Below are 16,195 nucleotides of genomic sequence, written 5' to 3'. Positions count from 1 at the left end.
GATCATCTCATGCTGGCACATGCTAAAATTAGACGCTCCTGGAGGTCCTTCCAAGCCCTGGGGCCCTTGTGGCCCGGGTACTCCTTTGGAACCATTCATTCCCATTGGTCCCTGGATGCCTTGGGGCCCACGTGTGCCGTTTAGGCTGATAGACTCAATCTGTTAAAGTACAACTCAAATCAGTTTTAAAGTCTGTCGCTGACTTGTGATTTTGTTTTATTTGTATTTTAATAGGCATTTTGTTAAGAGTATAATTTTACGATGACATAAGCTTAGTCGCAGCCAAGCCTTCCTTGGGCTTGACATTGATATCTTCTGAATTTGCTCAATAAGAGACTGTGCAAAAATTATCAGGGGGGTCCGTAAAATGAGCTTCAAATAATGAAAAAAAAGGACCCCCCGTAGGACCCCCTCTAGACAGCGTCAAGTTAATTTTTGACCCCCTTGTTTACGAACCCCCCCCCCCCCCCCTCCTTGTTTCCTTATGCATTCTACTTCGGCATGAGGATAAACATCAGCACCGCTTAGCTCAGTTCGACTAAACCGCCAAATGTCCGGGAAACAGTTGTTGAAAAGTTATAACTTGCCTATATACAATTAAGGACCATAAAGCCCAAAGCGTTTCATTGGAGAATCTGAGAATTTTCTTTTTTTGGAATTGGTCCAAAGTAGCAGAGTTGTGGAATTTCTTCTTTCTGTCTAAAAAAATAAATGGATTGAGTAATTATAAATGGTTTAACACAGGCCCATAGACCTGAGATTGTTGTACGCGGCGTTTTTCTTTTTCATCTAAGAGATACCTCCCCCTTAACAAATCACCTTTATCGTCTTGGTGTGGCCGCTATGCTTACGGGAGTCCGCTTTCTGAGTTTGAGCTCAGGCGACATCAAGACAAACAACGAGCTCATTTTGTCGCCAAGGGTTGAGAGATATATAGAGATTTATAGAACAGAGCGGTCCTTAGTGAGACTACTGCAAAGAGGTTCTTAAAGTTTGCATCGATTTTGTATTTAAAGAAAAAGATGACATTTTTAACCATGATAAATCTGGATACAAAACGAACATTTTGTTGTCATTTAAACTAAGCCGCCCCACTTTTATGTGAAAAAGTTAAGGCTTTAACTTAGTGCCCTCCCCCTCTGGTTTTACAGCCCCCCCCCCCCTCCTGATAATTATTGCACAGTCCCTAAGAAGCCTTTTACATGGCATTTAAAGTGTCGCTTGAGGACTAACCTTTTTCCATAGAGTGGAGTTGAGAGCAGTCAGAGTGTCACCAATAGTCTGATTATTCTGGCCCTACAGCAGTAGCGTGGTTAGTGATCCCTCGATAAAACCTTTTCATGGCCTAGCTAAAACGGAAGGGGTTCAGTAGGGAGGAGGAAGTGACTCTTAAAATATGCTGAGTCATGCTGCAAATGCACAATGGGAAGGTTTTGGAAACATTCCCTTTGTCTCGTGATCTAGTTTCCCGCGCAGCCGTTATTTGTGTTAGTCACGCTTTCCTCCACAAGCACGTCCGCGTGGAAGACTAAGGCAAGGGTGACCGTCACAAAGGACGTCTGACAAATTATCTGTTGTGCTCAGACTAGCTAACCTTTTGTAAGCCTTGTACGAACGATGTGACGTCGTTCAGAAGTTTCTGGTTGGATTGGATTGTTGCTTCCAGCTCAGTAGACCGCCTTTGTATCTGTCGTGGTGAAAACAATAAAGAAAATATGATAGAAAACGAGAACGGGAATGAAAAGCTTTTTCTTACCATTTGCCCCAGTCCATCATATTTGGACATAAGCTCACGTAGCTTCAGATCCATGCTCAAAATCTATAAAATAAAATACATCATGATAGGTTTTTCATTGTTATTAGGCGACAGACAGGTGTGGGAAAAAGACGGCTTATAAAACTGATTTTGAAGAGCTCTGCCTTTGCTCGATAACATAGCTCACCATGCGAGATGTTCTATTAGGTCAGGCCCGTAGCCAGGGGGGGTTCGGACGAACCCCCCCATTTGGCTTGAAGGTCCGCTCAGAGAAAACAAAAAATATATAACGTTTTGGCTGGATTACCGTACACATCAATATGTCTTTCAAATGACTATAAAAATCTTTTTTTTAAATAATCATCTTGATGATTATCGCTATATGTTAAAAAGCACCCTTTAAAATACATTTTAAGTACAAGATTGAATTTATTTGAAGTATTGATTGCCTAATGTAATAAGGCGAGGGAAGGGGTATAACGGAAATTTGGTCCGCTGAAATGGAAAAACAGACCACCCCGCTCAAAATCCTGGCTACAAGCCTCTGTAGGTCCGCTTTACACAGTACCCGTTCGAAGGTTTGACCTAAAACTTAGTAAGATTATACGTGGGACTGGCTAAACCGGACGAAAGAAAGACGGAAAACATAACAAAACCCGTGTGAATAAACTGTAAAAGTTGGCACGGTCTTGTGTTAAGCCGCTTTTGTACGATTTTTTTACTATCTGACGCTATTTTTTTACGCTTTTGTACCATTTTTTCGACTGAAAGGAGTAGGTTGTTCTAACATGCGAGTATGCTTTGTAAGGGAGGGTTAATGATCGGTTTGTTCTAACATGCGATGTGTTGCGTCTCCCTGTGAAGGAGGGGTTACTGGTTAGTTTTGAGCACTTTGTTAATGTGCGTCATATCCTGTGATTCATTCAAGTACGAGGAAATAGTTTTCGCGGAATCATCAGCTCTATCTTGAGGACTCAGAAAGTGTAGAAGCTTTTAGCAAAGGAAGGCAGCATTGTTCCATGTTTCCAATTGGAAAACATACCTTAGATTCTTGTCTGATACCAATTTCCTGAAAAAGATAACTGCGTCATTTATTTTTTACATTTCACCCTAAATCACGTTTATATCTTTAATCATATTAGTGGTATAATCCTTTTAACGGTAATTTTAACATTGGTTATACACTGCAGGAGGATTTTTTCCCATCTTTAATCCATTTTAGTCCTTTCAATCTTTATAATCCTTTTCTTTTTGTAATTTTTAATCTCTGATATTTCCGTTTGTTTCTCCATGATATTACAACAGTTGGGCAGCAAGTAGATTTTCAAGCTCAGCATAGTCAGTTTTGTACCGTGCTGTGGTTCATCATCCATCCGTTGTAGTTCATTTCCATCTATTCATTTTCATTTTGCTTGAGTATTGTCTTTTAGTATTACTTTGAACTTTATTATCATGCTGCATACCTTTCCGTACATCTTTTTGTAATCATTTTAATCTCTGCCTCTACTATTGCTTATCCTTCAGTTACTGTTTCTTAGTAAATTCACCGCTTATCCGTTTTAAGCCCCTTTAATCCAAGATACAAATCCATAAAACCCTTATCATTACTTCGCCAATCCAAATGGTTATCCGTTATTACTACGAGATAAGAGTTAATCCGTGACAAGTACAATTTCGACCTTGATCCCAACAGAGTTTCAAGGCAGGTTGGCTAAAATTCCCAGAACAGGTGATTGGCAGTCTAGGGGGGTGGGGGTGGGGGGTAGGACCTTTATACCCCCCTAGCCACTATACCACTAGCTCAACAAGTCTAAGTTAGACTTGCATTACAGTACTAAGTGAGACAGATCATTTCACAGTTTACAGTGGTTATCAAAGTCTACAATTATTCTACAACTGTTGTCAGATTGACTTTATTTTAGCCATACCATTGTGGACAGCAACACGCTTTCTGAGTCTATCACTGGGCTTGTCCCCACGGGGTCCCCACGGGGTCCCCACCCTCCCCCAAGCCAATATTGAAGTCAAATGTCATTGATCCGGGGAATTGAACGCATATTTGCTATAGAAAAAGGTAGTTTATAGGAACCACTTTATTACACGCGGGTCGTAATTTGCTGACCTTAAACCGACTTGCATTTCTCTCTAGAGCTTTGAGCTTGTCTTCGGTCCTTGACTCGCCTTGCAGCGCTGAACCGGTGCCTGATGAACAATGCAAACACAGGGAGACCAGTGCAATTTCAGGAGACTGATTTTTTTTTGTTATCTTTATATATTTATTATTATTTTCTCAAACAATGAGTCTTTATTGGTGAGCAAAAATCTTCGCGCGCAATTGATTACGCAAAAACATATCTGAGATACTTTATTTTGTTGTACTAGTTTGATTTTTAAATTTTAAAATGTCTTGTAAAACGTCCTTATATGGGTTTTTTCACATACATTTTTTTTAAGTTGGCATATTATATTTTTGCTTTTACGAACGCTAAAATGGGTGGATAGCTTCATCAAATATTGCAAAAGCTTAGAGAAATAAACATTTGAAACTTGTCTACCATGGGTTTTATCATTCAATAAACTATTTACACATTTAAAAAAACTCTTAAGCCCGATACTACTGCAAATTTAGATCACGTGTAAAAAAAATTACAGAAATTACTCTAACAGAAATTCGCTTAGTTTTCTAAGCCCACGTTTCCAGGTCTCCCAATTTCACGAATATAGATAGCGTGATTCTAGACATTCAATCTCCGCCTTAAAACCCAAGCTTCCGAAGCTTATTTTATTGAATCCTTTTGCTATTTTCCTCAGACCCGAAATTGAAAATATCTCAAAGATATGTTTAAGTACCCCAGCAACATTGTTGCTGCTTCTATCCCAAGCTCCCCTTTTTTATCAGTCTTTTTTTCTTTTTTTTCCCGAATATATTTGTTCCAATTGGTCTGGATAGTAAAAACAGCGAAATGCGGCAAAAAAAAAGTCAATTCCGTTTTCTCTTCAATGTTCGTGATACTACACAAATTTACTCTTAATAACTGATCTTTAACTCTTGTTATTCAACAAATTAGCGCATTATGGGATTAAAGTTTATTTACAGAATTCTTAAAATATCAGTAAAGTCGTGATTGTGGCTTTTTGTAGTTGTTTTATAACAAATATTTCTACGGATCAAGTTAGATCACATCTTAATAGATCCTCGGTTACGCTGCGCGGTATTTCAACACAGGAGCTTGCTTGACATTTTTTCGCTGTTAGTATTAAACATAAATTGCGTATCAAAATCGGTTTTCTGTACCCTTTATATCCGGAAATAGTTTTAATTGTTCTTTGATAGTTTTTTTTTTTTTTTTTTTTTTTTTTTTTATCACAGCGTTTTTCTAGAGAGCTTTGTGACTTTTTATTGGAAAAAATGATCCAGCTTTTATGGACATATCTAAAATAATTTGTTCTGGCGTACCTGCAAGATCGGGGCATTTGCATGCTCCCTTAAGCTTGCCAGCAATCACCAGCACAGTAAGAAGCAATGACCCCAAGCACACAACAACGATGATCCCAAAGAGAAGACAGACTTTGCGTTTCTCTCTGGCAATTTGGACCTTATACCACAGATCGCCTTCGTCTTTTTGCCACCCTTTCGCCAGCTCCATCCGAGGAACATCGACTACCCCGAGTGGCTGCTTTACGTTCGTGAAAACTGGGTTCACAACAAAAGGTCCCATAGGTCTAGAAGATTCTTGCTGATCAAGTATGACTTCAGAGTTAACACTGCTCACGTCCGAATCGCCTTGTAATACTTCGACCGGACGCCCTCTACCTGGATGTAGTCCGACCGAGGAATGTGGCCGAAACCATGCTCGACCACTCATGTTGAATCAACGCGAAAACACAACTTCTTTTGGAGGATTCAAGTCTGTGCAGCCCTGGTACCTCTCCGCTAATTACTTTTATAACGTATACTCTAGGCAAACATTCTCTCCATTAGGGGCGATACCTCGCGATTACGTGAGATAACATAATGCATTGGTGTGCCGGAGGAGATGGATGAATTCTATGGCTTGCAATATTCGATGTTGTCGCAAACGCCAAAGTGTTGTCGGTTTATCAGTGAAGTTTAATGCATTTCGCGCCTCTACTTCGTCGTGTTCAAGTGCGTTTTGACACTAGACAGCTTTTTGGCCTAGCGCAAGCCGAGATTTGGCTTAACAAAAGTCAAAACAGCGCGCTCGTTGCTAATTTCTTAAGAAAATATATAATATTTCGTAACCCTTCACGCAATTTCAAAGCATGTTTGAGAGAGTTTAATGCAGGTTAAGAAATATATATTACATTTACGGGATCGTGTCAGTCAAAAGTCTATTATATACCTCAGGCATAGGGGTTGACAACTTGTCATAAGCAAATAATTATGCAGACAGTTTATACCTGCAGCAAAACCTTTGCACTACAAAGGACCAGGTCATATAATATCGTTGTCAAAAATGTTATTTCTTGCTTTACGTGTTCACTTCTCTTGAGGCGATCTTGTACTTGAGTGTATATTAGCTATATGTCAATGAAGTGTCGTCTTAAAGGATTGTAGGAATGAGAGGCGATATTTCTTTCCCAAGTCATCTGAAAGTACATACACGTATTCGTGCAGCCTTCGCTACTGTTAGCATGAGCACTCAAGGAAGCACCGGAGAGTTTTAAAAGTATATATTCACCATGAATTCTTGCAGTTTCATGTTTTTAAAGATATCCAGTCAGTCACACCTTTGTTATTTATTGTTTTAGTTTATAATTAGAAGACAACTTATGTGATGAAATCTGCCGAAATAACCATGAAAAACAAAGTTTTTTTCGGAGTAGCTTTCAAATCAGCCGATGGAAATGGATGCTTTTTCACAATTGGTATTTTTCTAGGGTGACAAAAAGGCGGCGGACAGATCATAAAACATACTAAACGACGCTTCTTCTTTGTTTTCATCAATATAAAACTCTCCACGTATATTTTTGATGTGAAAAATCGTTGATGTATTTTCTGTTTCCTGGGTTTGGACCCAGTGAAATATCCTAGTACAGACCCGCACTTTTATAAGGGGCTCTGTAACCATTACATGTCCGCACTTATTCAGTAGCCACACCCTGGAATACATCCTCCATATTATCTTTTTACAATCAGACTACGACAACGTTTAATGTTGGCATCGCGTGCGCGCTGCTTCGTTATCAAAGTTCCACCTTACGCCGCCCATGGATTAAACGCGCGGAACCTTTCGGGCATATTGGACCATGATACCATCAACAAACCTTGAAAATGTTCCTAAGAATCCCGGTGACAGGCTTTATATGACTATCTTTTTAGAGGCCTCAAAGGCTGTTGATTAAGGTTATTTTTTCTCGCTAAGGTCATACCTGTGCGCCAGTAGCAGAATTAATTTAGTTATATTAATTAAGTAGAATTAATTTAGTTATACGCAATTTTTTGTTTCTTAATAAAAAGAGCGTTTACAAAGCCGTAGCGGGCCTCGAAAGATTGGGGGGGGGGGGGGGGGGGCGGCACAGCCACGCCCATACTGGTCATTTCCTTATAATTTTTCAAAATATTGGGGGCACGTGCCCCCAGTGCCCCGCCAACTGCTACGGCCCTGGTTTAAATGTATACAATTCTCTTGAATCCTGATTTCAAACTTTTTTTATCAGACTTTAAATTCGTGAAACGACGATGCTGAAGGGCCGCCTGGCGTGACGAGTACCGTTATGTAATTTTGTAAGCAACCAGTGAGGAATGTAGAACTCCTACAATGATTTATCTTCATTTATTTATTTATTTACTCACTCACTCACTCACTCACTCACTCACTCACTCACTCACTCACTCACTCACTCACTCACTCACTCACTTATTTATTTATTTATTATTCATTGCTTATTTCTTTTCGACCGACTTCATCGAGGGCTCGATCACGCGACCGCAATGTCAAGCATTGTCAGCAGCCAGCGGTCAGTAGCCATGGCACCAGGCCTGCTACTTGAAAAAAATTTTGCGGGTTGCCGGCTGCTCTTTTCTATCGATTTCCTATAAGAAGTTTTTATTTATTATGCTGTATACAATCTAAAAGCTCTGCAGACCCAAGGTAAGTTTAACAAAGAAGGATGTATCTTGACTAGGTTTGTACATCGGTTGGTTGGTATTAGCGCTTTGGTATTCGAGAAACTTTGTTGATATTCGCTTCTCTCATTATCACCAGATTAAACGTGGTACTGCTTTTGCTCTAAAGATACAATGCTGAAGTTTTTCAAGTTTTCTCGCTCTTTCCCCTAGCCGTCTTCAGGGTTTAAACACAACATAAGAATCAGCTTATCCTCAAAACACTTCCTTTTCGATGGTCAAATAACTGATATACAACAGATACTGTATTGCATCATGAAAAGGTTAATAAGAAAATTTACATCATCTTCGTTACTTTAAGTATAACGTATTCTGTGGAAGCTCTAATATTTAGAAAAAAAACGTTCTATTAACCCCTCCCCTTAAAAGCCAATCATATCAGCTTTAAGATCTTCAATATACCAGGATCTTGTAATAGCTATTGGGATGTAGTCATTACTACATAAAGGAGAAAGTGACATCCCCCTGACATACCCCTGCTTGGTAGAAGCAGTTACCTCACGGCATATTGGCCTAGCATATAACCTAGACCTTATGGGCTAGCATATAACCTAGACCTTGCACAAACAATAGGGCCAGATGTGTACAATGCTCGCTCCATGCTTGTGGAATGATGTTCATTGAATACACCGAGGGAAAGAGGAGGAAGATATTGAGTGGGGCTCCGAAAATTTGTAACCACCAAAAGGAGGGGTCTGAAAAAAAAGGTCCTCTAAGGAAAAAAGAAAGAATATTTTAGAATTCTATAAGAGGGGGGGGGGGCACCGAAAAAAAATGTTTACAATGAAAGGGGGGCTCTGAGATTTTAAGGTGTCTCGAGTTAAAATCTTGCCTTCCCTTGTAATTAATGAACACTCCCTAACCATATATATGTGGCATGGTCATAATGTGTTTCTAACCCTAAGTTCAAACGTCGTATTATCCATGAGCCGTATTCAATGCAGATGAATGCAAATGGTCGAGTCTATTGTTTCATCTTCATTTGCATGCATTTGCATTGAATACGGATCATGGATAATACAACATTTCAACTGAGCCTAACACTCACTGAACTTACTCATCGTATATAAGCTGTTGGAGTGGGTACACAAGAATTACCATGATAATTCCATAATCCACTTCATTTTGTCCACTTGTGACACTTTTGATTTGGTGTGTGTGATCAAAATTCTTCAGAGTAGTCTGCTCTAAGAAAGGTGAGATTTCAAATTATTTTGCAGTAGAATTATATTCAGCAAATATATTAGAGATTAGTAACAATCACATAGAAAATGCCAGTGTTACAATTGAAGAAATTGTAGTCTATTGTTCAAGTCCCTTACAAAAATGTTTAATATTAGCCTGTGACTTTAGAATTTAAAGCATTTTGAGATTCCTAGCTGGGTTGTTTAACCCATTTTGATCTTCTGTTTAAAGTGTAGTACTTCAGGCAATAACACTATTTTTTAACCCAGTTTTTTAAAGTATTTGTTATTTTCAGACTTGATAAAAGCATCAGTGTCACCAGTTTACTTCAAGTCAATTATGTAACAATATTCAATGATTTTAAACCGAAAATGCAAAAAATATTCAAAAATTGTAAAATCAGTGTGTCTATTTTTAGTTTTGTTGAGGATGTTACTGAAAATATAGAGTGGATGCCCCGTTGAATAGTGCAGATTCTAATAGATTCTTTTGTCTCTTGTTGTTTGAGGTTTTGTCAACTCTCCGTAATTCAACTGGTGACAATGCCCCTTAAAGTGTTTCTTTAACGAAGAATCAGTAGTTTATGCTGGTTTTTGTAAGTCTTCCTAATACCCACCCACCCACCCTCCCCCCAACAAAACAAAGCAACAACAGCAATGGGATCTTCAATATCAAAGAAATAATTGCCAATCCTAAAATCTTTCTTTATCTTTTGGCATCCAAACATTATCTAAAAAAAAGATATGTTAAACACTCAAGACACAGTGGAGAATTGTTAACCATTAGGGGAGCCAGGCAAGCTTGACATCGTATTACATTTGGACTCAAAAAAGCTTTTTTTCCTTTCTGTAGGTCAGGATGCCTCTTATCTGCAGTCAAAGCAAGACACATTCCTTTGAGGGCCCATGGGGGTGGCTTATAGTGGCTGCATCATTAATTATAAATATTTTTCTGCTTGGATTCATGCTGAGTTTTGGTGTTTTGTTACCAGTTCTTAGTTCAGAATTCAATGAAAGCAAAGGAAAAACAGGTTGGTTCATAATTGATTGTGATTTCATTATTGCCCTCTCCCACATGGAAGAGATGACGGTTGATGGTGTTCTTTTAGCCATAATCTGTTGCTATTACAACTACATACTCATAAAGCAAACATCATTCTCCAATTTAGTATTTTTGTCCAGACATCGCCACCACCAGCCAGCTCCTGCCATATTCATATGTTTCTTCCCCATTGTTCTCTATGGTCTATGTCCACATCCAACTCTACTGCCAGCTTTATTCCCAGATTTACCATTTCCATTTGTCATCATTGTTATCATCATCATAGACATCACTATAACAATTTTACCAATGCCATCATTACCTTTTATTGGTTTGTCCACAGGCTTACCAACCTCTCAGTCAGTCTCCAGTCAATCCCAGTAACTAGATAGAATATATTTTCATGATTGATCACCTCCTGTAATTTTCCTATAATTGTCTTATATCCTAGAATAAAGGTCACAATAAACTCTCATTGCTTTGTGATGTGTATTTATTCAGAATAAGCAGTATTTCTAACGTTTGAGCAGTTGAGGGATTCCACATTACTCGATATATCTAACTCGAAATCCCTCAATTGCTCAAACCTTAGAAATACCGCTTATTCTGAATAAATACACATCACAAAGCATTCCAGGATGAGCTAGTTACTGGGATTGACTGGAGACTGACTGAAAGGTTGGTAAACCTGTGGTTTGTCGCCATCTCTTGCAACCTTGCAAATACCATCAAGACTACTTATCATCATCATTGTTATAAATACTGTCATCATTATAATCATCATGAACTTTTCTAAGAGATAATTTTGCATTCCTGGGAATTCATCAAGACTAGGTATCACCTTTACAGGATGAACACACTAGAGTTTGTCATTGGTGACCAGGAATTAATATTTAATCATTCTTTTAGCTTGGGTTGGCTCTCTTGCCACTGGGTTGTTGTTTTCTATGGGCCTACCAGTTGTCCAGTTAACGGCATTACTCACTTGTCGAGCTATCTCCATCACGGGATGTGTGATTTGCGCAGTGTCCCTCGTTTCCAGTTCTTTTGCAAAGAATATGACTGTTATGTTCGTGTCATATGGACTGTTAGCTGGCATAGGTGGTGGACTAATCATTGCAGCCATACCTCTGATAATCAAAAAATACTTCAAGACCAAATTACCACTGGCGATAGGTCTGGTTGCCTCGGGGGCAAGTGTGGGTGTTATGGCTATGGGGCCTACATTACAAGCCTTAATAGATGCATTTGGCTGGAGGAACTCGTTGAGGATCATGTCTGGGGTAGTTTTGTGTTTGGCAGTGCTTTGCCTTACGTTTGACCCTAACGTGGAGCAAGAGTCGACACAAGCAGAGCAACTGAATGTGGAAGAAGTGCATGTTCAAGTAAGGAATGAGAAAGAAGACTTTGACTGTTCTGTGTTTGCCAATCCAACATATATGGTTGGGGTAGTCGGGAGTTTTCTCATCTTCTTTGGGATGTATGTGCCCATGTTTCATCTGGTAAGTGAATAAAATGTAATGTAGCCTTTGAAAGCCTGACAATCCAGGTATTTACATAAATTAGTGGATCGGACTTATTTCTGCAGGCTGTTGCCATATGGTTCAGCCCCCCCTTTTCCTTGTCCTCAAGAACCTTTCTTTCATTATTATAAAATGAAGTAGTTCCAACTTGGACCTCAGATCAGGCAAGGCTACCCGCTAAATTTAAGCATACTAATAAACGGAGGAAAAGAAACTAACAAGGATTCCCCTAGTAATGGCGAATGAAGCGGAAACAGCTCAGATTTAAAATCTCCGTTGCTTGCAACGGCGAATTGTAGTTTCGAGAAGCACTTTCTCGGCGGATCCGAGGTCGTCAAAGTTGCTTGGAACAGCACGTCGTAGAGGGTGACAACCCCGTCTGCGGCGACCTCGGCCGTTCACAATGTGCTTTTTCGACGAGTCGGGTTGTTTGGGAATGCAGCCCAAAATGGGTGGTAAACTATAGTCGTTTTTAGGAGGTTGCTAGTTTTCTGTCCCGCCCTCTGGAACCATACTTAGTTATTTTTGAATGGTTTAATAATAATGTGACGATAGTTGTGGGTTGGGACAAAAAAAAATCAGAAGGTTAAATTTTAGAAATTGGGTCAGGCATTAACGTTACCTTTTTATAACAGGTTCGATTTGGACAGGATCTTGGTTTTCCGAGCAGCAAGACATCCTTACTCTTCATATATATCGGCATCTGCTCCACTGTTTTCCGTGTTATTAGTGGGCAAGTGATCAGCAGACAATGGATGCGCCCGTTACAAGCCGTCCAATTAGCAGCCTTCATTATGGGGTCAGCAATGCTCGCATTGCCACGTGTCTCCAAATATGGCCACTTGGTGGTGTTTGCAGTGGTTTATGGGATTGCCAATGGCAGTTTTGCAGCGTCTTATACGGTGTTTTTACTCACTGCTGTTAAGCCAAGGCAGGCTGCGATGGGGATCGGTTTTGGGTTCTTGGCTCCATCCGTCGCTATTTTTGCCGGGCCGCCAACTGTAGGTAATTAATTCAATTTATATTTAAACTAATTTAAATACTTCTTTACTTCTTCACGTTTTTTTTTTTTTTTTTTTTTTTTGCACCATCTTGAAAGGTAAGTTTAAGTAGAAAGTAAGTAGTGAAAGGTAACCAAGGTTGTCAAGCGGTCGCGTGAAAGCGAGGCAAACGCTGGCTAAACAGCCTTGTCGGCAGAGCAACCTCCCTGAACACATGCCTTACTGTTCTTGCAGGTTTTATTGCCGACCAACTAGGCTCCTACATCCCGGCATTCTACATGGTGGGCGGCGTCATCATGCTGCCCTCCTGTTTGCCCTTTGTCTTACTGTGCTGTGACAGAGGGGGAAGGAAACAGGCTTCCCAAACACAGGAATCACGACTAGAGCTCATCGGTACTCGATTGGCCAACCCTAAGGACTCGTCACTTTTCATTAACGTCTTATGACAATCGTGACGTACTGTCACGATTTCCTTGTCACGCCTTTGTTTGTCATTATTGTCACGTCATTTACATATGGGGGCCCTGCAAAGATTGGCCAACCCAAAGAACTCGTCACTTTTCATTAACGTCTTATGACAATCATGACGTACTGTCACGCTTTCCTTGTCACGCCTTTGTTTGTCATTATTGTCACGTCATCTACATATGCGGGCCCTGCAAAGATTGGCCAACCCAAAGGACTCGTCACTTTTCATTAACGTCTTATGACAATCGTGACGTACCGTCACGATTTCCTTGTCACGCCTTTGTTTGTCATTATTGTCACGTCATCTACATATGCGGGCCCTGCAAAGATTGGCCAACCCTAAGGACTCGTCACTTTTCATTAACGTCTTATGACAATCGTGACGTACTGTCACGATTTCCTTGTCACGCCTTTGTTTGTCATTATTGTCACGTCATTTACATATGGGGGCCCTGCAAAGATTGGCCAACCCAAAGAACTCGTCACTTTTCATTAACGTCTTATGACAATCATGACGTACTGTCACGCTTTCCTTGTCACGCCTTTGTTTGTCGTTATTGTCACGTCATCTACATATGCGGGCCCTGCAAAGATTGGCCAACCCTAAGGACTCGTCACTTTTCATTAACGTCTTATGACAATCATGACGTACTGTCACGCTTTCCTTGTCACGCCTTTGTTTGTCATTATTGTCACGTCATCTACATATGTGGGCCCTGCAAAGATTGGCCAACCCAAAGGACTCGTCACTTTTCATTAACGTCTTAGGACAATCGTGACGTTCTGTCACGATTTCCTTGTCACGCCTTTGTTTGTCATTATTGTCACGTCATCTACATATGCGGGCCCTGCAAAGATTGGCCAACCCAAAGGACTCGTCACTTTTCATTAACGTCTTATGACAATCGTGACGTACCGTCACACTTTCCTTGTCACGCCTTTGTTTGTCATTATTGTCACGTCATCTACATATGCGGGCCCTGCAAAGATTGGCCAACCCAAAGGACTCGTCACTTTTCATTAACGTCTTATGACAATCGTGACGTACCGTCACACTTTCCTTGTCACGCCTTTGTTTGTCATTATTGTCACGTCATCTACATATGCGGGCCCTGCAAAGATTGGCCAACCCAAAGGACTCGTCACTTTTCATTAACGTCTTATGACAATCGTGACGTACCGTCACGCTTTCCTTGTCACGCCTTTGTTTATCGTTATTGTCACGTCATTCACATATGCGGGCCCTGCAAAGATTGGCCAACCCAAAGGACTCGTCACTTTTCATTAACGTCTTATGACAATCGTGACGTACCGTCACGCTTTCCTTGTCACGCCTTTGTTTGTCATTATTGTCACGTCATCTACATATGCGTGCTCTGCAAAGATTGGCCAACCCAAAGAACTCGTCACTTTTCATTAACGTCTTATGACAATCATGACGTACTGTCACGCTTTCCTTGTCACGCCTTTGTTTGTCATTATTGTCACGTCATCTACATATGCGGGCCCTGCAAAGATTGGCCAACCCAAAGGACTCGTCCCTTTTCATTAACGTCTTATGACAATCGTGACGTACCGTCACGCTTTCCTTGTCACGCCTTTGTTTGTCGTTATTGTCACGTCATTCACATATGCGGGCCCTGCAAAGATTGGCCAACCCAAAGGACTCGTCACTTTTCATTAACGTCTTATGACAATCGTGACGTACCGTCACACTTTCCTTGTCACGCCTTTGTTTGTCATTATTGTCACGTCATCTACATATGCGGGCCCTGCAAAGATTGGCCAACCCAAAGGACTCGTCACTTTTCATTAACGTCTTATGACAATCGTGACGTACCGTCACACTTTCCTTGTCACGCCTTTGTTTGTCATTATTGTCACGTCATCTACATATGCGTGCTCTGCAAAGATTGGCCAACCCAAAGAACTCGTCACTTTTCATTAACGTCTTATGACAATCGTGACGTACCGTCACGCTTTCCTTGTCACGCCTTTGTTTGTCATTATTGTCACTTCATTCACATATGCGGGCCCTGCAAAGATTGGCCAACCCAAAGAACTCGTCACTTTTCATTAACGTCTTATGACAATCGTGACGTACCGTCACACTTTCCTTGTCACGCCTTTGTTTGTCATTATTGTCACGTCATCTACATATGCGTGCTCTGCAAAGATTGGCCAACCCAAAGAACTCGTCACTTTTCATTAACGTCTTATGACAATCATGACGTACTGTCACGCTTTCCTTGTCACGCCTTTGTTTGTCATATTATTGTCGCGTCATCTACATATGGGGGCCTTGCAAAGGGGGGTTACCTGTCAGTCAGGTCATGTTATTGTCACGTTCAAACAATCGTTATGGGTGGGAGTCAGGGGAATAGGGGACTTGCGCTAGATCACATGATCTTTCTGGGTGGCAAATTCAAAACTAATTAATCAAACAAAAAAATCAGAAAAGACTGCGCCCTTCACAAAAGAGAACGGCGAAAAAATAAAATCTTTAAATGAGACTAAACCCTTTCTGAAAAAAAAGAGTTCTGGCTTTTTTCGTAAGCGCTGAATAAGTTCTTTTTTTGTTTCTGTTATTTTGCCGCTAAAAGCCTGAGCGCGCGCTAGTTTGCCACCCAAACAGTCACGTGATCTCTTAGCGCAAGTCCCCCATTTGAAAAACTCATAAATTTAATCAGAAATTGACTATTTAATGAGTATAAATATTTAGATTGTTTTTAGTATTGTATGTATTATATAAGGTTATATGTATTGCGCAAACGCTCTAGCTCATCCCCCTATATAAAAGCTCCTTCAGAGTTTTCGTGATGTGATCATGATTACTGGACTCGTATAAGATCAAGCGAGTTTGTATGCTACACCGTCATTGTTACTGAATTCTCTCTTCTTCGCCACCCTTATTCCATTTTCCACCCATTGCACCTGCCTTCCGCGTGAACATGTCACAAGAAATACTAGTAGATGAACCGAACAAACACGAAATACAAGACATGTATCCAGATGAACACAGACTAAGGTCTGAGAAAGAAGACCTAAGTCTAGTTTTCTATTTACGTGG

General features: G+C 40.4%; 2 protein-coding genes across 5 annotated transcripts; one reads left to right on the top strand and one right to left on the bottom strand.

Annotated features, from left to right (window-relative positions):
- LOC116611770 lies at positions 1–5,909 on the bottom strand (the record flags this gene model as incomplete). Its single annotated transcript, XM_032372316.2, has 7 exons — positions 5,214–5,909; positions 3,879–3,958; positions 2,799–2,825; positions 1,757–1,819; positions 1,595–1,687; positions 1,234–1,296; positions 1–159 (listed from the first exon to the last, which is right to left on the bottom strand). Coding segments are annotated over exons 1-7 (894 nt in total), but the record flags the coding sequence as incomplete, so codon positions are not given.
- A 1,834-nt stretch (positions 5,910–7,743) lies between these two features.
- Positions 7,744–15,938, top strand: LOC5504047 (monocarboxylate transporter 3). 4 transcript variants are annotated; one of them, XM_048730139.1, is made up of 7 exons: positions 7,774–7,872; positions 9,601–9,687; positions 9,945–10,122; positions 11,043–11,635; positions 12,292–12,661; positions 12,892–13,057; positions 13,190–15,938. In XM_048730139.1, the coding sequence occupies exons 2-7, from the start codon at positions 9,676–9,678 to the stop codon at positions 13,233–13,235; spliced, it is 1,365 nt and encodes a 454-aa protein (XP_048586096.1). In that variant the 5' UTR covers positions 7,774–7,872; positions 9,601–9,675; the 3' UTR covers positions 13,236–15,938. The 4 variants fall into 4 exon arrangements, with proteins under 4 accessions (XP_001624972.3, XP_032228205.2, XP_048586096.1 ...); XM_032372314.2 differs by having other exon boundaries at positions 7,773–7,872; positions 11,043–11,518; positions 12,892–15,938; XM_048730138.1 differs by having other exon boundaries at positions 7,776–7,872; positions 12,892–15,938.
- The last annotated feature ends 257 nt before the right edge of the window (positions 15,939–16,195 follow it).

The sequence above is a fragment of the Nematostella vectensis genome, chromosome 7, assembly GCF_932526225.1.
Source record: "Nematostella vectensis chromosome 7, jaNemVect1.1, whole genome shotgun sequence".
Taxonomy (NCBI): domain Eukaryota; kingdom Metazoa; phylum Cnidaria; class Anthozoa; order Actiniaria; family Edwardsiidae; genus Nematostella; species Nematostella vectensis.
The sequence above is the reverse complement of the archived record's forward strand: the minus strand, read 5'-3'. Positions and strand labels throughout refer to the sequence as shown.

Bases quoted from the DNA above. Each gene is read 5' to 3' on its own strand.
- LOC5504047 (XM_048730139.1), top strand. The intron at 11,636-12,291 runs GTAAGTGAATAA...TTTTTATAACAG, and splicing joins ATGTGCCCATGTTTCATCTG to GTTCGATTTGGACAGGATCT. The intron at 12,662-12,891 runs GTAATTAATTCA...CTGTTCTTGCAG, and splicing joins TGCCGGGCCGCCAACTGTAG to GTTTTATTGCCGACCAACTA.